Source organism: Eurytemora carolleeae, unplaced genomic scaffold (genome assembly GCF_000591075.1).
Source record: "Eurytemora carolleeae unplaced genomic scaffold, Eaff_2.0 scaffold342, whole genome shotgun sequence".
NCBI lineage: Eukaryota > Metazoa > Arthropoda > Copepoda > Calanoida > Temoridae > Eurytemora > Eurytemora carolleeae.
In genome coordinates, this window is record NW_019396284.1 from 1 (window position 1) to 24,629 (window position 24,629).

Sequence of the window (24,629 nt, forward strand, 5' to 3'; positions counted from 1 at the left end):
AAATTTTAAACGATATATCAATGAATGTCTTCTATATACTGATTATATTGGCTTGAAATATGATGATGTTGAAAATTTACAAAATGGCATTTCTAACAGTGTAGGGTTACCCACAAAGAAAAAAGGGAAATCAGGTCTAAAGCATTTTCAACCAAACTTTAAAAAGACAGACTGCCAGTTCACGATATATATTTAGTTAAAACTATTATCATCTGTCCAAGAATGGGTGAAGATGTCAGAGTTTGAACAAAGGATGATACTGTAAAGACTAAAGACTACCTGAAGTTCCTTATATAATACGATTACAAGGTCAGGGTAAAATTAAATATTCTGTATGCAGCCTATTTATTAAAATAGTAACAAAAGAAACCAGTTGCAGAGATTCCTAATTAAAAGGAAAGAAATTCACTTAATCATTTTAAAGGTTATAATATTTAAAAAAAACTATTACTGAAGTAAAAGTACCCAGGATTCAATCCTGTAAAAAGGACAGAGTTTGCTCGAAAAATACATCCCGATCGTAATTGCTATGGGGTCGGTACCTCCCGGCTCAGCATGGTTAACAACTGGCTCAATCAAAGAGACACTCAGAAAACTTTCAATACTTTCCTAAAATGATCATCCTAGGTTTTACGTGTCTCATACTTCATATGGAATATATAATCTGAGAAAAACCAAAATTCAAAATATCAAATATAAAAAAAAACACAAAAAAAACAATAATAAACAAACAATTTTGTAAAAATTAAGTTTTAAATGAGCAATTGCTTTGCCATAAAAACACCTGGAAACTCGATATTATCAAATTTTAAATTTGCTTCCAGATAGGTAAAAAATACATCATGACTGGTTGAAATAGATCCACCTATACAAATTGCATTAGTTTGTTTTTTCCAAAGTCCAAAAAAGTGCCTTTGCTAAAAGGGGCACTGGACCCTTTATGCAAATTCCTGACAATAACGAAAACTATTATTAACCTATTGTTTCTATGCACAGTTTATTATTTCTTTGATGGACATTTAAAAAACTCGAAAAAAAATTAATTCAGGCAAGTGCAATTAAGTGGACATTAAGTATTTTCAATAGAGGACAGGAAAACTGGAAAACCTTTGAAATTAGTATCAGGTTCATTAGATAAATTCAGCTTTCAGAGCTGAAAACTTTAGAACGGTAGATACCAAGATTAATGCTTAAACTCCCATGGTTTTACTAGACCGAAGTTTATTTTAAAACGCATTCGATATCCAAGAAAGAAGATAAAAGTTTAACCAATCAGCGTGTCATGTTAAGATGTAATCTTTATTTTTTGAAAAACTGGTTTTGATTTCTGATGTCATATCAACTGAACTAAACATCGATTGAACGAACGTAAGTTTGGGATTAATGTTTATTAAGACTAAAGTTTACAATGACAATAGTCCTAAAATATGTTTTTGTAATAATTTCATGATTAAATTTATATTTGTTTAAATGCTCTAAAAGTCGGCTTGTGAACAACTGACTTAAATTCAATCGGATATTAGTTCAATCGATATAGCATTGTGTCTGTAATTGTTACCAAACGTAAATTAAATTAGAAATATCCAAAAGAGGATTAAGAAGAAAATCATAAGTGTGTACATAGGATAATCAGATTAAGTGATCGTAATTAAGGATAACTCATTCTAAAGTTTTCAGCTCGGGATACATTTTAATTTGAACCACAGAAATAGGGTCGTGACTTTCAGAAGGAGTCCATAGTCTTTGTGTAGAAAAGCAAACGTCTAGACTTAAGTTATGATTTTAAAGGGTGCACACAGACCCACACTTAATAAGTTTTATTCAAGGTATTATTGTAACTTTTTAATTTATACAACATGAAATTTGCATAAAATTGCTTAAATGTCGTCTTTATATTATAACTTTTCTCTGCACATTCAATATATCGTTAAATCTAAAATTTATTAATTGATTTGATTATCACGGTTGAACTGTACAATGTGTAGATACAATGTATATCGGATAATTAAGAAAAGAGTAAAGAAGGTGACTAATCTTTTCTAAGCAGCTGAACACCTATAGTTTGGGTGAGTCATTGATATCAAAGATCGCTGTAAATATTATTTAGACAAAGTTTTCTTGTGCATCAAATTATTTTTACATTTAAAATGTTTCCTTTAAAAACATAAACACAAATTATTATGAAGACTACCCAATTTGTGTTGTGATTTACAAGATTAGATAAAAGTATGTTCTCCTTTTTTAGTAAAAACGTTAAAGAATATTTTCAGCTGCAGGTTCTGCATTTACTATACTTCTAGAAAAATCTATGATAATCATTTTATCATAGATGCAATAGTTAAGCACATTTTAACATAATTGTATCTGAATTAATAAATACGAATAAGAAGCAAAAAACAAAAACTAGAGACATGTATTGTGTGTTTAAAACACTGAAAGCGCATGTGTGTGTACGTGTTCTGCATTGTTGACGTGGAATAATAAAGTCGATGATTTAAATAAATAAACATATATGTAATATATAATATATACATTTTTAAGGCATTTATAATGCAACCATATTCAGTTAAGTTTGTACTGCCTTATTTTCAGCACAAGGCACTTAGAAACAGTTTGGGAAAATTTTGAAATATATTGTTTAAACGTTTTTTTTAATGGAAGTTCTACTTTTTCAAGAAAATGGCTCTATAGAAACCTCATGAGTCATGATTGGTTTATAGTATTCAGAATACTTCTATAAGATCATAAAAATAAGGGCGTATGGGGGGGGGGGTACTGCACAAGTATTTTCTCATTTAAAACAAATTTTGTGCTTTACTATCAATTTGTTTAACAATTTTTGAGAGCGTAGTTTTAAAGTTATAAGAAGCTAAATTTAATGTGCGCTTCGCGCAAAATCTGACCCAATTGTGTAAAATTTCCGTAATTGTAATTTTTATGTTTGCACAAGTTTCCATTCAAATTTCATTGATCAACAATCATCACTGGATAAAAGAAAGACATGATACATTTGTTTTGACTTAAGAAATCTAGAGATGAGGAAAATCGTACTCAGGATCTAAACTGGTTTTCCAAAAACCAAAACACAAATCTAGTCATTGGTAAACCTTTAATATTGATTTTTAACATTGAATATAAAAAATTATGTTTAATGATATTTAGTACTTTTTAATTTTTTCTGAATAAATTCTCCATCTTTTTTCTGCATCGTTTTAGATTCCTTGAATGTTCCTTTACAATTATCACATTCACAAGTGTGGCACTGAGATAGTTTTAGTCGTAAACTTTAAACAAAGAAATCTCATTCTTGTTAACTGTAAGACCGGGATAAGAAAGAAAATGGCGGATTTGCGAGTTTTGCTCTCTACCACGTGGACCGGAAGTTTGCCGCGGCTGTTCACGAGGTCCAAGCAGGGAAAAGCTTGCTCCAGGTCTAGAGGTTTGATACGGTTGTAATCTGTCCGTATACATGTCTACAGGGGGAGATGCAGTCTCTTTAGCTCGCTTGGAGGATGGAGGTATGAATGAAATCCTGTCATTTTCTAAAACATTCACAAATATAAAGATAAATAAATACTTCAGGCAATCTTTTTCATTAATCCAGGTGTGCAAAGCTTTATTAAATAAGTCAACCACCGCCCCACAATATGATAGGAACATTTCTTCAATGTTTTCTAATGATAAATTCAAATTTTTAGAGAAACAAAATTAAATATTATAAAAAAAACTATAAAAACAGGTTAAAGATTACAAGTCTATCGCCGAAAACTCTTAAAATTGTTGGTTAAAAAATTATTTCAATATCACCCATTTAAAACTAATAAAAAGTTAATTTTACCTAGAAAAGTCGAATTTTCCTCTAAATGAGAAGGAAGTTGAGCTTTTGAAGAAGTCAAATGTGAAAATGAACTCGTTGGAGGTGAATTACGTTTAATTGGTGATGTACTAAGGTTTGTACTGATCACTGTTGATGTATTCTGAAGTGTACGATTAACTGGAAATGTACTTTTAACTGGTGACGAACTAGGTACTGAACAGGGTACTGAACTTGGTTCTTCCTTAAGCCCAAATTTCTAAAAATTAAAAATTAATTTAAATTCACAGAATCATAGTTATTATAAACACAAGACATATCATTATGATTTTTTTCGTTTTGTTTAGATTTTACAATTTATTTTCCAAAATTGATTTAATACCTGTTTGTGCAAAATAGTCAACTTATTCGAATATGCACTCACAAAATCCAGGAGAAGTTGGAGCTCTAAAGAAAAAAATCAAAACATTAAAATTTAAGTTGTAAAAAGTCTAAACTTGAAAGAAAACAGCAGGATATAGTTTTGACCAAAAATAACAATTTTTTAGCGGAACTGGGACCTGGTTCATCAAGCCTTTTTGTACTGTGAAAAAGTTAAGATTATCTTTTCAGTCGTTCACAACACAACCATTTTTAAGATTCTATTATTTTTTTTTAAATGGCCAAAAGTCGGAACCTTCGAGAGGAGACTCGTTAAACTTAAACACTTGATCTCGATATCCGAAGTGGTCAATTATATAATTTGAGGATAAATGCAATCAAAGACATCCCTGCAGGGTACGGCAATCAAGGGTTAACGAAGTAATCCTGCATAAAATAGAGATAAATGCTTGATCCTGAGTATCAAGACCTCAGGTCTTTTTACAAACACTTCTACACTTACTTTGATCCTTCTCATCTTCCTTCCGACGTTTCTCTTGAATTATCTGGAGCTTTTTTTCGTTCTTGTTCATCTGGTCTGCTTTCTTCTTTCTACAACTCTGTGCAGCCGACTAGAAAAAAACGTACTTGTAGTCCTGGGCATCGTTTAAAGGACCGATAACTTTCAATATGCAATATTTTACTCTGTCAAAACATCAACAAAAACCATTTTTTCAACGATTGATAAAAGTCTTTTAATGAATCGTTTTGGCTAATTTCTTTATCCGGAGATTTTTTTTACTTAATGTAATATTTTAATGTAATAATAAGAAAACTTAAAGAAAGTTGGATTTAAACAAATTATTTTATGTTTTTCTCGTTAAATTCTTACGTGGTTTTATAATTATTAATTCTAAAGTAAATAAACATTTTTTTATGAACAAATTTACCAACCTTATTTTTCCCTCGTCTTCTCACATCCCGGGCAGTAGTTCGCTGCAAATCCGTCATCTTCTCGTTTTCAAGCTTTTGATTAAATTCTAAAGAAAATAAATTTGATTCTTTAGGATAATAACACAATAACAAATAGAAGCCATCAATAAACATAAAAAATGAAATGAGAAAAAAGCAAACAATTTAGAATCAATTGGATATTTACTCACAAAGAATAATGATCATAATAATGATTTTATAATATTTTTTTCATGCATTTACTGAGTTCCGGCCAATTTCAATAATTTAACAATTTCCATTTTTTCAAATAAATGATAATTCTATTGCAATGACTATCATCAAAAATATTTGGCTTCAGTCTTGACCCGGCATTCAACCTGTTAGCAACCAGCTCTCTCCTCCCTGCCTGGTTTGGCCGCAAACCTGTGTTGGCCCCCAAATCAGCTGAAATGTTGGGAACAACCACTCTACCTGGTCAACCTGTTTCAACTTAACAAATAAACATGGGTTCAATACAGCGGGTCCTGGCTCTATACCAGGAATTTGTGAAGGCCGGTGAATCTGTGGAGCTGAGGTTATGGTCTAGAGGAGGTAAAGAATGTTTTTCCTTCTCCCAAACCCTCGAACTCTAACCCTGATTCTGAGCCTGAAGCTGAACCTGAAACTGAACCTCATCCTCACCCTGAACCTGAACCTAATCTTGTGCCTGTTCCCGAGCCTAAACGAAGACCTACAAAGGCGGAACTAGATTTAGAATTGAGGAAAATTATGAAAATGATGCAAATGTCTCCCTATCCTTACTCTAACCCTGATTCTGAGCCTGAAGCTGAACCTGAAACTGAACCTCATCCTCACTCTGAACCTGAACCTAATCCTGTGCCTGTTCCCGAGCCTAAACGAAGACCTACAAAGGCGGAACTAGATTTAGAATTGAGGAAAATTATGAAAACGATGCAAATGTAATCTTGTAATCTTGTAAATGCAAATGTATATCTTGTAATGTAATGTAAACCTGTTTAAATCTTTAAATGGATTAGCATAAAATAAATATTTAGATCTCAAAAAAAAATATTTGGCAAACGACATTTTTTTCATCTTTTTATTTTAAAAACATTCTTACCGTCCATTGGCAAGTTTATTATTTCCTCTAACGTCAAGAATTCGTCAATACCTAGAAATGAGATTGTTCGTTGACGATAAAAAAGCAATTCTTTTGTTAAAAGGGGGGTATAGGCTGAAAGCTAATCGCTTTAGCTTTTGATCGCAACCCATGAAAGTTATATGAGATGTTCATGTCTCGGGAAATTGATATAAAACTCACACCAAGTCACGCGTCTCGGTCTGTATCATGTGACCAGTACACTGCACTCTCATTGGTGGGAGTTCTTGTGGCGAAATATGGACTAAAAAATAATATTATCAATTATATCTATTAAAAACAAAAATAAAAATTATAAAATAATAATTGGAGAAAACCTGAGTTACTATTAGGGTTCTCCGGAATATCTTCTTTTTCAAATTGGTTTCATATTTGCTGAATAAGATCTGTTCAAACCTATTATTTCTAAACAAAATTTTAAACATATGAATTTTCGTATAAATTTGACACAGTTTTATATCAATTTCTCGAGACAGGAACATCAAATATAACTTTCATGGGTCGCGATCCTTTACAGTCCCTTTAAGGGTCACTTGTAATTACGCGTACAGTCCCTTTAATCCCTTTAATTAACCTGCTTCTCTGATACATTTCAGATCCTTGTTTTCTTTCTTCTTAATCCTTTTCGTTGGTTCAGACCCAATTGAACTCACGGTCTCCGTATCACCAGAACACTGAGGATCATCTGCATTCTCCGGGTACTCATTGGACTGGGAGGCGACACTAGAACTATGGTGAGAAGTATCATTAGATTCATCGCAATCTTGGAGGGATGGTCGGGATAATTCGTCCATTGGTTCTAGATTATGTGATGCTAGTCCTTGATTTCTAGTTTCAGAATACCTAGTACTAGTATCCACTAGTTGACTATACCTCATAATGGTTGAGTCTTCTACCGGAGAACTTTCACAGAGGAGTCGCCTTTCAGGGAGGGTTATGCATAGGTTTCTCTCTTTTGATTGTAAACTGCTAGAGAACGGATCATTTGACGAGATTGATCTGAGTTGAGAAGCAGGGACAAGGCTCACGTTCACATTTCTCATTGGCAAGTAATTATTTATATATTGAAGTGAGCTAATATGGGGGAATTCTTCATCTTTTTTGAAAATTTGTGTTGAACGATTAAAACTTCTTTCATTCAGAAATTTATTTGTTAACTGTGCTTGTGTATTAGTTTGGGAGGTAAATATTTCTTGTCTGTGAGACTGATCTTCTTGTTTTAGAATTGAAGGTTTCCAGTCCATTGTTTCGGGCTCAGGGTTGCTTCTTCTCCGGGCTCTATCAATCCTTAAATCAAGGAGAATATCCTCCTCACCCTTCTGTATTGGGCAGAGGATATCATCAGGATGAGGTTTGTAGTCTATATCCATACTATCCCTAGAGCTGGGGGAGATCGTTCCAGACCAGGATTCATCCAGAGCATTAGATCTGTTCTGCTCCTGGTGCAGCATCGACCTGGAGAGAACGGAGTTGAGTTGATCTAGTCCTCCTGTTGCTCTGGGAGGAGGAGAAGGAGGATCCAACCTCTCTACTTTACTCTCCGCGTGCAATCTCACACTAAAAATAAAAGTCAATTTATATATTATTTATTTTGTCAAAGTTAAATTTTTCTAAATTGTATAAATTCTTACATGGTCTTTTTCCAGTTCCCATTTGAATACATGGCCTTTCCTGCAACACAAGATACAATTAGATTAGATTAGATTAGATTAGGGATTGACAAGGAAATCTTAAGCCCTCTTGAAATAAAGCACGTGGTGCATAGTTTAAAATCTTGATCCTTTACACTAGGGCACACATAGATCCAGATTTTTATAAAAAGTTGCATCAACTTTAAAGACTGGGCCGTTTTTAAAGTATCGCAACGCCTTGGACTTTTATTCTCATTGATTGAGAGCTTACAACCTTTGGATCACACTGGTGGGTGTTGATGTTTTTTTGTCTGGATTAAACTAAAACAAAAATTCAATAACAACTCATTCTGGGATTAAGGTTTATTGAGATGCAATCTTCATATGAAGGGTTGATTACAAGTACGTTTGTAGTTTTTATCACTGTGATAGATGATATTTTGTCAATTACTTCTTTAAAATCTTAAAACAAGTCCTTTAAAGTTCTGAGTTAGTGGGATAAAATTAAAGGAGTTTCAACATTTTTTAAATTGGACCCAGTCTTAAAAAATATATGCAACTCGTCATATCATGATTTATAAGTTGAATTCAAGCATAAGAAATAAAACAGAATGGGATTAATGTTAATCTTGGACAAGACAATGCCTTGCAAGCATCATGAACTGCACAGTGCAATATTTTACAACTGACTATTGTAAAGAAAAAGAAATTAAAAATTGAAATGCAATTAATTTGCGTTATAGTCCTACTGGTACAAATAGCCTTAGAAGGCAATTAACCAGAAACCTAGTAAGCCCATTATATTGTTAAATGTTTAATGTTTCTTTTTAAAAAATTGGGTTTACAATGTCACGTGAAATCAAAGACGACTAAACTAAACATTATTGCATATTTATAATCTATGCAAATCAAATATTCCTTCCATTGTTAACAATAAGATAGACGGGCCGGACATCTTTAAATTAGTGTCAAGGAAAAAATACTTATTCAGCTAATGCTTAATTTAATTATTTTATGTATGGGTGTGTAAGAGGTTAAAGAAACGTAATATAATCTTTAAATTGCTACGTTGAATTGAGACGTTTTTGCAAAATCATTGCAAAATTTTAACTTTTGCACAGTTTTGCAATTTTGCAATTTGCAGTTAACAAATATATACTTGCAAAACCGGGCTCTATCTGGTGTATAATTTATAGGAGTTGTGCAATAAAATAACCTGTTTTTAAAGTTTAGTTAGTTTCTGCCTGGAGCAGTTAAACCAATGTATTTAGTATTTTTAAAGCATTTTTCATCAGGTTTGGCTTGGTGTGTATTTTATATATTAACAAATAATTTTATCACTGCGAAATAACTACATTGTCATGTAGCAAAAATGCTAACATATATCTAATCGTATGATCCTAGCTCAATCTATTTCTTATAGTTTCTGTCTAGTCATTGCATCTATTTTTGGTATCTAGTTCTAGTTTCTATCTAGTACTATATCTAGTATCTAGTTCTAGTTTCTATCTAGTACCATATTTAGTTTCTATCTAGTACTGTATTTAGTATCTAGTTCTAGCGTCTATCTAGTACTATCTTTAGTATCTACTTCTAGTTTCTATCTAGTACTATATTTAGTATTTAGTTCTAGTTTCTATCTAGTACTATATTTAGTATCTAGTTCTAGTTTCTATCTAGTACTATATTTAGTATCTAGTTCTAGTTTCTATCTAGTCCTAGTTTCTATCTAGTTCTAGTTTATATCCAGTCCTAGTTTCTATCTAGTCCTAGTTTATATCTAGTCCTAGTTTCTATTTAGTTCTAGTTTCTATCTTGTCCTAGTTTTTATATAGTCCTAGTTTCTATCTACTCCTAGTTTCTATGTAGTCCTAGTTTCTATCTTGGTCCTGGTTTCTATCTAGTCCTAGTTTCTATCTAGTCATAGTTTCTATCTTGGTCCTAGTTTCTATCTAATACTATTTTGTATCTAGTCATAGTTTCTATCTATTTCTAGTTTCTATCTAGTCCTAGTTTCTATCTAGTCCTAGTTAATATGTAGTCCTAGTTTCTATTTAGTCCTAGTTTCTATCTAGTCCTAGTTTCTATCTTGGTCCTTGTGTCTATCTAGTCCTAGTTTCTGTCTAGTTCTAGTTTCTATCTTGTCCTAGTTTTTATGTAGTCCTAGCCTCTATCAAGTCCTAGTTTCTATCTTGGTCCTAGTTTCTATCTAGTCCTAGTCTCTATCTAGTCCTAGTTTCTATCTTGGTCCTATTTTCTATCTAGTCCTAGTTTCTATTTAGTCCTAGTTTCTATCTAGTCCTAGTTTCTATCTTGGTCCTAGTTTCTATCTAGTTCTAGCTTCTATCCAGTCCTAGTTTCTATCTAGTCATTGTTTCTATCTAGTCCTAGTTTCTATTTAGTCCTAGTTTCTATCTAGTTCTAGTTTCTATCTAGTCCTAGTTTCTATCCAGTTAGTTTCTATCTAGTCCTAGTTTCTATCCAGTCCTAGTTTCTATCTAGTCCTAGTTTCTATCCAGTCCTAGTTTCTATCTAGTTCTAGTTTCTATCTAGTTATAGTTTCTATCTAGTCCTAGTTTCTATCCAGTCCCTAGTTTCTATCTAGTCCTAGTTTCTATTTAGTCCTAGTTTCTATCTAGTCCTAGTTTCTATCCAGTCCTAGTTTCTATCTAGTTCTAGTTTCTATCTAGTTATAGTTTCTATCTAGTCCTAGTTTCTATCCAGCCAAATGAATTTTCAGCTTCTATTTATATTTTTTGGTTTAATTTGGTTCTAGCTATCCAGTGCATGGTTCACCTTTACTTTATTATTTACTCATAGTCATCAATTATTTTGTAAAAGTACACATGTTGCAATTTTTTTTTGCAAGTTAGAATTTAGAACTTAATTCAAATCAAAACCTAAAAAGGGGTATCTTAAAATTATTCAATCAAAATATAAAGTCTCTATTTTAATTGTTTAGATTTAGCATGGAGCATATTTAACCCTTAAGCTGAGTGTACTTAGATAAGCATAATGCAGTAAACACTCGGCTTGCCGAGGCGGGAGGAACGCAAGGTGGTTAAAAGTATATATTTATGCGTAGTTTAATGCTTTATTTTTAGACAAGCAAAATATTATTAAACATTGCACGTCGTTGCAAAAAAATTGCAGAAAATTGAAAAATATAATTTGGCCAAATTTTTATTTCATCCACCCAAGGTGACTAGTCTATTTTTGCAACTGTTGCTACGTGTGCAAATCTAGGTTGCGCTCAACCTATCTATCTATCTATCTATCTATCTATCTATCTATCTATCTATCTATCTATCTATCTATCTATCTATCTATCTATCTATCTTTCTATCTATCTATCTATCTATCTATCTATCTGTCTATAAAAGTACAACACGAATTATCTCGATTAGAGATAGACCTTGCAATATTTGCAATTTTTGCACAAGTAAACAAACAGAAAAACTTGATTTTTTATTGCTTGTTTAATGGGACAACTTTTACATTTAGAAAAGTTTAAAAACTGGTTGGTTCGGCGTCTTTTCTTTAAAATATTCATTTAATTATTAATAAAACTCAAAAATACGTTTACATTCAGGAAATAATAAGTTATTTTTTAATCATAACAAGTCTTTTGTTAGGCAGAAAGTATATATTGAGACATATATCGTACATGGTTTTGTATTAAATAAATGTAATTGAATATGTGAGTATATTGTATAAAGTATATCTATAAATGATTATATACCCCTGGATATTCAGAAAGTATATCTGTAGCAAAAATCGTAGCAATATGTGTTAACTTGAGAATATTAAACATGAGCTACGTAATATGATTAAAACATGCATTGTGATTAGATTAAACTGCGATAATATCTATCCATGTTAATCTATATGTAAATTTGGCTTGTCTGTCGGTTTGTTTGTTTGTTTGTATCCAATAAACGTCAAAACGGCTGAACCGATCGGGCCCAAATTTTTTGTGAGACATCACGTGATCACAGGAAAGGTTTATGAATGATAAAAATTTTAGAAAATGTGTTTTAAAGGTTTTTAATTTTGTAAATAAATTTAAATTATTGAAAATCCGCGAATTTTTTTTTAAAATTCGCAAAATTTTTTCTTCTTTGTTTTAGAATGTAAACAAAAAGAATATGTTCACAATTTAAATAGAAGATGGGCGCGAAGCGCCCTAAAAGCCAAGAAAGAAGGGCGCGAAGCGCCTTGAATTTCTAGTCCTTTAAATATTCATTCAAATACATGCAAGGTAGAATTTGTACAAGCTCGGTACAGCAATATTCTTACGTCACAAGTGTCAAATCAGTCATTATGTCTGACAAAATTATCAATAATAGTGATGATTTTAAATTAAATACTTCTTTAGCAGTAAAATAAGTCAGAAAATTTTGCTTTCCTGTTATATTTTACACTTGTGATGTCGTGTATAATTGGTCCATTTCTCTGTTGTCACCTATTGTACTTGATAATCTATTTGCGTACATTGCATAAAATGAGATGTGCGAACTGGAAGTTGTTGTTAAAGAAGAGATACTTAAGTTCATCGGGAGTGCCCACAAATATAATGCTAAAATTTGGAAAATCACCCGATTGACTCTTCATGGCAAACAGTCCAAAATAAAGATGTGAAACAGATGCTGGGGTCCTGTATCACGGGACCAGCTAGGAGAGAGATAGTATATCTATATTCACCCTGTATATGTATAAAGTATATCTACATTTACCCTGTATATGTATAAAATATATCTATATTTACCCTGTATATATATAAAGTATATCTACATTTACCCTGTATATGTATAAAGTATATCTATATTTACCCTGTATATGTATAGAGTATATCTATATTTACCTTGTATATGTAAAAAGTATATCTATATTTACCCTGTATATGTATAAAGTATATCTATATTTACCCTGTATACGTATAGAGTATATCTATATTTACCCTGCATATGTATAAAGTATATCTATATTTACCCTGTATATGTAAAAAGTATATCTATATTTACCCTGTATATGTATAAAGTATATCTACATTTACCCTGTATATGTATAAAGTATATCTACATTTACCCTGTAAATGTATAAAGTATATCTATATTTACCCTGTATATGTATAAAGTATATCTATATTTACCCTGTATATGTATAAAGTATATACATATTTATCACCTATATGTATAAAGTAAATCTATATTTGTCTCTTATATGAATGAAGTATAACTATATTTACCCTGAATATGAATGAAGTATATCTATATTTACCCTATATGTGTATAAAGTATATCTATATTTACCCTGTATATGTATAAAGTATATCTATATTTACCCTGTATATGTATAAAGTATATCTATATTTACCCTGTATATGTATAAAGTATATCTATATTTACCCTGTATATGTATAAAGTATATCCATATTTACCTTGTATATGTATAAAGTATATCTATATTTACCCTGTATGTGTATATAGTATATATACACCCCTGGAAACGCATAAAATGCATTGCCTTAAGGAACAATTTATCATGTGTCAAACTTTCGCCACACTTGGTAGTTATATATAATATATAGTTATATGTACACATACAAATATATATACCTTTCCTGCCTTTAGAGTACTGAAAGTACAAATTATCTATATATTGCTTGTGACTCTATATTACCACAAGAACACCTTGTCCGATTTGCCTTAAATCGGACATTTTGGAACTCGGGAATGTTATTTGCTTGGTTTAAAAAATGTGAAGGTGATTTCGTTGATTTTTATTGAGAACTAGCAGGGAAACCCGGCTTTTCTGTAAACTAAACTTTCCCTATAGTCAATCCACTCAAATTAGAATTTTCAAACCAAGCCAAGAAAATTCCTGTGGTTATATCGAGTTTATCAATCAAATTTTTAAGTAAATTGGTCCATGGTTTTATAAGTTATGATCGGACATCCAAACAAAGAGAGGCAAACAAAGATTACTAATTTATATATTCTGTAACCATGTAACTAGTATGAGCTCAATAGCTCGGAATAAGGATAGGTCCATTGATGCAACCCCTTCAGTCCTCATATGGAACTGAGCTAAGCTCACATTGCAAGTAGTCCGGCCTACAAGCATGGCAGTTTGTTAGCTCTTTGTATAAAGTTATAGGTCGGACAAACAGTGGGGCAGATGATAAATTGCCTCGTGTATAACGTGTAGAAATATTTGTCTGTTAGAAAATGCCAGCCCAGAAAACATTCTTTGAACGCATGTTTGAACTTGTTGAAAACCGAAGCCACCGTTGCCCCGGAATTCTACTTTAAATTAAAGCCAATAGGCATGAACCACAGCTTGGAAGGAGAAAATATAATTAGTTGTCACAAAGAATCGGAAGAGAGAAGATAAAGTTGTCCTATGTGGTAAATGAAAGGTGGAGAGTCCGCCGTCAGAGGGAAGAGGTGGATTGTTCAAACCTCTCCTTCACCAAGAGTTCTCCGTTTCCTGAGTTCCCGAGGGGAAAGATTCCTGACAAGGAAGTAGAACTTGTGTCTAAACAAAATTCGGACGGTGATTGACTTCTCACGGATAGAAATCTCATAGTCTTCAACTGTTGTTCCACCAGCACGAAGCAGAGACTCCTCAGCATAGATCCCATTATACCTTTCTCGACTTATTACGTACAGACTACAGTGTGTCTTGTATGTATGTCCCCACCATATAGTCCTAGCGATAAAACAGATAAACCAAGGAGTGAGATAAGACTCATGAGAGCCACTTTTAAATGTAACAATAAAATTTTAGCTCGCAGAAAAAGCTGGTTTCTCAAGCTTTGAAAGTTCCTTTATTAAATGAAAACAATTTTCAAAACTTGATTAGTGTTTAAAATGACCTGTGGCCGAATTCAAAGAATTTGAGCGGCGGTTTAAATTTAAGCCGCGGTTTAAATATGGTTGGTTCCACTTAAAATTGTATCAAATGTTTCAAGATTTAAGCCGGCGCTTGATTTAAACCGGGTTTTGGCGAATTTAAACCGCAGCTCAAATTCTTTAAATTCCATCTCTGATAAATTAAAACTAAAATTCTATTAAATTTCATATTTTTATAATTGTTAAAATAAGTTGTGCCGTGTAAAATTGTTAAAGATTAAAGATGATCTGAAAACCATCTCTCAGCGTCTTTTTAAATAGGACACCCTGCATATTTCATTCTATTCGGTTGTTACACGTGGTTTGATGCTAATCTCAGCCCACGTAAAACTAAAATAAAATTAGCCAGATCGAAAATACAAATCAAAATCAGCTGTTAGACAACGACCTCAAGTCAGAATTTTTGCGTTGAAAATCTCGAGATCAAGCATTTATCTCCATCTTTTGCAGCCCTTCGGAATAATAAAGTTCCTCTTCGATACCCCAACTTTCATTGCGGGATCACACATTAAGCCACAAATTCAAAAGTGTCCACATAGGATATCAAGATCAAGTGTACAAGATTAACAATACTCCCTCCCAAAATTCTGACCCTTGAATAAAGTTTGTTTTCTCAACAAGTATCTTGAATTTTATTTTAAAACAAGACATCGATGTGAATTCTGTAGATCTAATTAGAGGTTTGCACTGTTAAAATGTCCTCAAACTGTGTATTAAATGCAATTTGTACATGATGCATTCTGCGGTTTTCAAAGTGTTATCTGGTATTTTTTTATCTTAATTTGGTTTATTGTATCTTGAGCATTCAAGGTTTATACACTTCAGACATACTTTTTCTTAATTTCCATCGTTTAGCTATAGGTTCTTCCCTCTTGTACCTCTCATTTCTTGTGAATAAAATTTAGCTGTGCATTCAAGTCTGTCTTAAAGGTAGACTCCCCCCCCCTCCTGGCATGCTAATACTTGGCATATAATACGAAACAAAAATTTGCTGTGAAATCTGTTTACCGATATAAAAACAGGTTTGGGACGTTTTTCAAGTTATATTACAGTACTTCACATAGAATCCGTCCTAATAAGCATGATACTCGTATTTGCAAGTATTCTGCAATGCATGCAATGTTTGTTATAGAAGGCCTATCCTGAAAATTAAAGTCATAAATACAATCTCACTGGAAAAATTGCCTAAGAGAATGCTTAAAGGGACTGCGAAAAGAAACTATTTAAAGTCACTACATTTGTTTCAAGCGGGCCGTTCATTTGAAGAGCTGCACCACACCCTGTCTTAAAAACTGATGAGAATCTTCATAAGCAGGCTTAATCTATGTGCCCCCCCCCCTAACTCTCCCCATCTAGACATCTCTGTCTGGAAAGGAGTCCCAAAATGCAATAGTGCATTTAGTTGTGAAATGTCTGTTTAATTTGATAGGGTGTCCCACAAACAATGAATCACTTATACTTCATTTACAGGGTGTCCCACAATATACTTCATTTACAGGGTGTCCCACAATCACTAGATCAATCATAATCATTTTACAGTGCATGTCCCACGTGCATTTCCTTATAAATACTTTCCCCAAATTGATCCAGACTGCTACGAAAAGTTGCATCACAACAAAAAGTTGCATTGGCCTTTGATTTTACCTGATACTTTTTTGTAGCCCTAAACATGTAAATTTTATATTGTAAGGCATTTGTAAATAGAGTTTTTAAGAAGTAACTGATTTATGGCCTATGTATGTTGTCCTAAACTTATATGTATTGTCCTAAACTCCACATTCCCTCATTCATTTATGGAAGGTGTAATGTATAAACATTGGTTTAATTTAATATATTTCAATCCTACAGGGTGCCTCTAACCAAATCTGCAATCTGCATGTCACATGTATATATCCTTATGCTGAGTTTGCTTATATAATCACAAGCAATGATTGGTGGTTTTCTCCCAATAGACCTCGTGTGTCCCAGTAGACTCCGGGTGTCTTAATAGACCAGGGTGTCCCAATAGACCTCGGGTTTCCCAATAGACCTCGGGTGTCCCAGTATAAATATGATTTTGCCTATATGTGTTCGCACGTAATTAATCGTTTCACGGACATCTAATTTTTACAAGAAAACTTAAATATTACAAGCTCCAGGATGAATTTTGCTATTTAATGGTCGATAAGATTCATAAAATGGTTGGACATTAACCAGGAATTTAGTACAGGGTGTGCCAGGGTTTATGGACAGCATGAGTTAGATAAATCTTCGTTTTCTAGCTTCACCTCTCCTGTCTGCAGGGGACAAGTGTAAAAGAAATTGCCTGTCATTTGTCTCACTCTAGATGAGAATGCAAACGTACTGTTTTACGAACAACGGGATTTTAAAATTATCCTTTATCTTTTTTCGAGGGTATGCATGCATGCTCTGAACATTAAACAGCCATTTTGAATTTCACATAAACTTAAAGTAATGGCCTAACAATTTTTGAGGTCTTCCGGGCCCTAACAATTCTTTTCAGGCCCAGGCCCAGGCTTTATCTATCGATCTTTACATCTCCAGATTTCACTTCATTTGCTGCACCTTCAAGCAGTGCCTAGTTTCCGGGAAAATATCCGGATCTATGGTTCCGGATTCTAATTTATTCTAATATCCGGATCTATGGTTCCGGATTCTAATTTATTCTAATATCCGGATCTATGGTTCCGGATTCTAATATTCTAATATCCGGATCTATGTTTCCGGATTCTAACAACTCCTGCCTGATCACTAAATGGTAAATCAAGTTTCTGCATACAAATTTGCAACTAAAAAAGAGGAATATTTAAAAATATTGTCTATGTTAAAAGAAATCCTTTTCTCTTTTAGTTTCCATGTTTTGGCATTACCCCCCCCCCCTTTTCCTCCTTATAACAGCAAATTAGAGGTCCTGACACAAGAATTTTACTTTAGACCAAATTTTCACATAAAAAGTACAAGAACGTGAATTTTTCATACTTTGCTGTTTGATTAACGTTTAAAACATTTATGTATATTAAACCTTTTACACTTTTTTAAAGGAATTTAGAATGGTGTAGATAACATCTTGAAAATGTACTTAGAATGTACTTAGCCCTAATAAGTCTCAATGACCCTCACCCTCCGGCCCTCCTCCCTTCTTCCAGTCTAGCTCGCATTTTAAAACAAAGATAATGCCTGCTAAATTATGGTATAGCTGAGATTAGTTAGGCCTGTTGACTGTATCCAGGCCTTTACAGCTGATGCCTGATTTTGTGCAAATAATTAAACAGCAACAACTGCACTAAATCTGCATAAATGCAAATATTAAGTACGGATGATTAAAATAAACATGAACTGTAAAATAAACAGAGATTGCAGAAAGAGCAAAATCCGAAAAATTTTCCTTTTAACAAAATGCATGTATAGACTGTACAGTGTACATTGTACATTGTACATATAAATTATATCTAAAGGAATTGAGTTTTAAAATCCATATATTTTTTAACCAAAATTTTTTAACCTTTAATATTTCAACCTTAGATTATTTGATTAAACAGAATTCATAGTTTGAAATATCAAAGGTCTACGACATTAAGCTGCAAAGATATAGGGATTAGAGAATCAGAGCTAGTGGCTAGGATTTAAGCTGAAAACCTCCTAATACGCGTGATTTCTATAAAAATAAATATTAAAATCTAAAATTGTTAAAAAATAGAAGTTCTGACAAATTTCCTAGTTCAATAATCGTAAATTAATGTTTAGAATGTTTAAAACTTTAGGTTTAAAACTCCTGTACTCTTGCCTGTTTTTTTTTGGGATTGAAAAGTATTCTTTAATGTTTTAAAAGATTAATTGTTGAGACAAATCAAAATCATGAGACTGTTTATTTTTTCCAAACACCTCTTTTGTATATATTATTAAAGATGCAAATTAAACAAGATATTTTGCATTTTTTAAAAGAGAAAAAACAATCGCCACTAATTCTTATTTTTTAACCATTTAATCTTAAAATTTAAAATAAAAAGTTTTTCACAATCAGAAAGCAAAGATATAGGGATTAGCAAATTATGGTTTGTGAGGAAAGTTTAGTTTCTTTGGATTGAAAATTTCATAAAAAAATTGTATATACTCTACTTTAAATGTTTGATCTCTGCAAAAAAGTATTGTTCTTGTTTGTAAAAACTCTTTGCATCTTTATTTTCTAACTCCAGTGTCTGCAGAAACATTTTGTAATGAGAAAAGCAAAACAGGAGTTAAGTTGCAAAATATTGCCACAGTAATGCAAAAACTAGGACTAAAAGACGGAAGCAAGGTTGCTAAAATTTCAGTGCCAAATATTTCTAAATCTTGCGGACTTAAGGGTGTACGATATGATCAGTTTAAGGTACATGCATGTAGGCCTGAAAGAAATACTTTCAGAGAAAGTTTATATCTATTTATGTCATTGTAATGGATTTTGTGAAGTGCGAAAAACATTTTTTAACACGATACCCATTTCAATAACATATTTAATTTTATTCAGTTTTACTCAAATTATTTAAAGCAGGTCGATAAAGTTACCTAATCACCCTGTTCTAGGGTAATTAAGTAACTTTATAACCCTACAATGAGACAAATTAGGTATGAAGTTTGAAATTTTAATAGCAGGGTGAAAAAGTTGCTTTTTCTCCCTGTTGTAGGACAATAAAGTCACCCTACAACCATAGAGAATAGAATATATATATTCTCTTTGCCTACAACGGGAAATATTAGGTGTAATAAATTCCATCAAAATTGAATAAAATCTTTATTTATCTATTTGCAAACTATAAGTTGTTAAATCTTACACTAAATTAATCCTTTAGGATGGGAATACAAATTTAATACTTATTTTACCTTATTTCAAATAAATTGATATAAAAAATTAGATTAAAAAATAGAAATGAATTTCTTGAATTTATTCATCCTTTATAAAGATTAACGTAGATAACATTTGACAGCTGCAATTTAAATTATGGATCATAAAGCTGTTTAAAAATATATAAAAAAAATATGTTTCTAGAGAGAAATAGTTTGCAAGATTTTTATGAATATTATTATTATTATTATTTTTATTATTATCATTCATTTTTTTAAATACTTTTTGAAAATCATATTGACTTTCACTTATATAAAAAAATTAGCATTTTTTGTTTGAAAACATTTTTTTGTATTATTTTCGGACGGCCCATTAATTCTACAGAACATGTGTGTTTTCTGGACATACCAACTTTATAGTTTCTTCAGTACTAAAATATATCGTTGCCATCCATTTAGAGCCAATTCAACCCTTTTTATTCGTGACATATATACCGGTGTAAAATCATGCCAATTTCTGTCCTTTTGAGACCTGGATTTGTAAACAGCTGATATCAGAAAAGTATTCGCGTGAATAAAAGTTTGGTTTATCACATTATCACTTACGCAAAAACCGATGAGAAGTTTGACTATTATTTCCTTTAAGCTTAAGATAAAACAATTAGAAAGATATAATCTAAAGTCAAGGCGTTGAGACACTTTACAGTTGACCCAGTCTTGAAAATTAAATCAACTTTTCTTGGGATATTAAACATCGTGTCCTGTATTAAACATCGTGTCCTGTATTAAACATCGTGTCCTGTATTAAACATCGTGTCCCGTATTTGAAAAAAAATCTTCTTTACGTTTTGCTTTACACACCAAAACATAAAAAAACGATTTTGAAAATATATTTTCTTTTTTATAATTTGGTAGTTAGTGACCGCAAATGTTGAAAAACTTGATTCAAGATCAAGATATTAAAGTATGCTAAATAATGTTGGAACATTTTAAACAAGGATATTTCATAAAAAGACATCTAAAAATAGGACATAGGACACTTCATAGACGCAGCATTTCATATCTAAACTAAATTAAATTCATAGAAATTATTTCATACGCCATGAAATGTTTGTATCATTAAATTTTCGATCTAAAAAAAATTTCATTTTTGAAATATTCAATTTTTAAAATATTGCATCTATGAAATATTCCTTTCATGAAATATTCCTTTAATGAAATATTCCTTTAATGAAATATTCCTTTAATGAAATATTCCTTTTATGAAATATTCCTTTCATGAAATATTCCTTTAATGAAATATTCCTTTAATGAAATATTCCTTTAATGAAATATTCCTTTAATGAAATATTTCTTAAATGAAATATTCCTTTCATGAAATATTCCTTTCATAAAATATTCCTTTAATGAAATATTCCTTTAATGAAATATTCCTTTAATGACATATTCCTTTAATGAAATATTCCTTTAATGAAATATTCCTTTCATGAAATATTCCTTTAATGAAATATTCCTTTAATGAAATATTTCTTTAATGAAATATTCCTTTCATGAAATATTCCTTTCATGAAATATTCCTTTAATGAAATATTCCTTTAATGAAATATTCTTTTAATGAAATATTCCTTTAATGAAATATTCCTTTAATGAAATATTCCTTTCATGAAATATTCCTTTCATGAAATATTCCTTTAATGAAATATTCCTTTAATGAAATATTCCTTTAATTAAATATTCCTTTCATGAAATATTCCTTTCATGAAATATTCCTTTTAATGAAATATCAATTGCTAAAGGAAATCAGATCAAGAAATAATTGAATCGAGAAATAGTTAATTCTAGAAATAGTTTAATAGAGAATTTGTTGAATCTAGAAAAAGTTGAATTTAGAAATAAAATTGAAACCAGAAATAGTTCAATCTAGAAATAGTTTAATCTAGAAATAGTTCAATCTAGAAATAGTTCAATCTAGAAATAGTTGAATCTAGAAATAGTTAAATCTAGAAATAGTTGAATATAGAAATAGTTGAATATAGAAATAGTTGAATCTAGTAAAAGTTAATTCTAGAAATAGTTGATTCTAGAAATAGAAAAATCAAGAAATAGTTAAATCTAGAAATGGTTGAATCAAAAAATAGTTAAATCAAGAATTAGTTGAACCTAGCTAAATCTTATTTTTATTTTTATTTATATTAACTGCTTTAATGTCTTTAACTAACAAAAGTCTCCATATGAATTGTAGATGTTTTCATATCCCTGTGTATATGAAGTTATAATCTCTGTTTGTTTTACCGATCCTAACTCAGGAACCTCTAGACCGATTTGCCTCTAACATTAATTGGGGAACTCGGGAGGCCCATAGGAATGTTCTTAGTTTGGTTTTAAGATACTACGTTGAGTGGGTCGACTTTAATAGCGAAAAGTAATTGAGTTTTTGCCTCAAACTCGCATTTTCTAACCTCTATATCTATGCAACCTGATGATTATTGATATTTCAAACTTAGACTATTTGATCAAACAGAATTAATAGTTTGAAATATCAAAGGTTTAGAAAACGGGTTGGAAAGGTATAGGAATTAGAAAATCAGAGTTTGTGGCAAAAACTCAATTCCTTTAGTTTCCTGGTAAAAATCGTTCAAGTGCGGGTAAACGGTGGAAGTAACTTTTAGTAACCTTGGCAGCGCTGGGTTCCCAAGCTAGTAGTAAATAATTATGAAATATTATAACCTTATACCAGATTTTTCAGAAAGGGAGAGTCGTAGTAATTTAAATTTAATTAGCATGCTCAATTCACAACGGCAATTTAAAACCTGAATCTGATTTACATATAATATGAGAGATACCGTAATTTTTCAGGCTTAAAAACTGCCTAATTCTAATAATTTCTCGATTGTTTCTGAAGAAGAAATGCGCAAGTGTGAATACCTTTTTCTCTACTGTTTGAGATATCAACTAAGGTATTTAATTCATATACTTGATCAGACAAAGCGTATACCTAAAAACGTATACCTATGTGGATCGTACATGTCACTTCGCCAGTTAAGAGTCGATTGAAATAACGGTTTATGTCCCTTTAAGGTGTTTAGAATAAAAAATCTTAAATGTTTAGAAACCATCTTGGAGATACAACTCATGCAAGTTGAATTGACGAGAACTGAAACCGTAAAATGTGAATATCAGATCTCAGAATTTATCAAACAATTGAACCTAAAATCGTGACCAGAAAACCCCACATCACGTAATTTATAAATATTTTATGTATTATGTTTCCATAGGGCGTATATACTTTATCAGGGCTAGATGAAAAAATGTTAGAATTTCATTTTGTAATTTAAGATTTGAAATATCTTTGTAATAAGATTTGAACTTAACCAATATAACTAATGAATATCAACGTAATTTTAAGTGAATTTTCATTAAAGAATTGCCATCAGAGATTCTCAACAAGGTGTAGAATTTAGATATCAACGCGCTTTTTTATAAGGTAAATATATTGTTGTTTTGGTATTAGCTGACTGTGATTCTTAATAAAAACAAAAAATCTCCTTCCGAAATTTTGAAGGAATTGTCCATTACAAAATTCGATAATATGATTAAAGAATTTGATAATATAGGAATTAGTCATTGTTTTATATAAAAGGAGTAACAAATGGGCCGGCGAAAGTATACAATTGAAAAAATAATTCACCTTATTTTTTAAAAGCAATAATATTCTTATCTGAATAAGGGAGGTCCAAAAATCGTTCTCTAGGAAGTTATCCGATATTCTAATAGTTGGTTATATCAAACAACAACTTTAATACCAACATTTTAATCAAATTCTCCTCAAATTGACAATTAAGTAAAATTATTTCTGTTCAAAAGTTATTATTATAAAGCTAATAAATTGCATGGCACTGGTTCAAAAGTTTTGTGAGTAATTCCCAGTAATTACAAGCTAAGTTGTTTTTGCAATTTAAATCTGATAAATTCAACATGGTTAAAAAGCTTTAAAAAGTTTAATAGCATGCCTCAATGGCAAATACTCTTTTGCAAAACTGTAATAATACTTTCATCAAGATTGTATCGTCATAGTCACAAATTGCATGATTTAATTAAATGTAAAAATAACAAGTTATGTTGATTTTTACAGAACTATTACTAAATATGTATACTCGAACATTAAATGATCAGATTAAAAAAGACAACTTCTACATTAAATCATATTTTTTTAAATAGTTAATTCTGAAATGTTTATATTGTGTGTAGTGTCCCTGGTCCCTAATACTAGGTCTGTCTTTAGATCCTTTGACTTGTGGAAAATTTAGCTTAGTTGTATATTACTGCACAAAATATCTACTTGAATCGTTATAATTTCACATTATATTCAACAGACAAATCCACATTTTAAACATTAATGATCCATAAAAAACATAGTTAAAAAAATTAATCAACTTACGTTTTTCTGAAGGTGAATCCTTCATTATTTTCTCACAATTTTCGAGCTGTGTATTGTTCACTGCTAAGGCTATAGTAGAAATATATTTGATCCTAAGAGCAGCGACGTGCCAGTACGGTGGAAACCGGCCCGTACCGTGCAATTCCTTCAACTCAATTTTGCATTAGCAAATGGAACAAAGAGCGTGGTTCAGAATTTTGAAAGGAGTATTTTTCGTACTTTGAAAATAAATACTTTTTAAAGCCTGTAAAGTATAAAACCGTTTTTACGACGAAAATTTTAAAATTTAGATTAGATGTTTAAAAAAGAGACCAGAAAATGTCTAAACTCTGCAAACTTTTGCAGTTCCCGGCCACGGAAATATGCTTAGTCAGTCTCCCGCTTGCACTGCTTAGAGTCAAGAGGATTGCGGTTTATATTTTTTGAACATTACATGTTTGAATCTAGAATATTAAAATCAAATATCTATAAACTTAGCTTGTTTGGGTGTCTGTTTGTTTGTATCCAATAAACGTCAAAACGGCAGAACCGATCAGGC

General features: G+C 31.4%; 1 protein-coding gene across 1 annotated transcript; it reads right to left on the bottom strand.

Moving 5' to 3' along the window:
* Positions 1-1,927: 1,927 nt before the first annotated feature.
* LOC111700148 (uncharacterized) lies at positions 1,928-24,210 on the bottom strand. The gene is made up of 9 exons (XM_023470971.1): positions 24,092-24,210; positions 7,919-7,958; positions 6,862-7,844; positions 6,249-6,299; positions 5,129-5,214; positions 4,698-4,806; positions 4,197-4,261; positions 3,839-4,073; positions 1,928-3,542 (listed from the first exon to the last, which is right to left on the bottom strand). The coding sequence occupies exons 1-9, from the start codon at positions 24,114-24,116 to the stop codon at positions 3,274-3,276; spliced, it is 1,863 nt and encodes a 620-aa protein (XP_023326739.1). The 5' UTR covers positions 24,117-24,210; the 3' UTR covers positions 1,928-3,273.
* Positions 24,211-24,629: the final 419 nt, after the last annotated feature.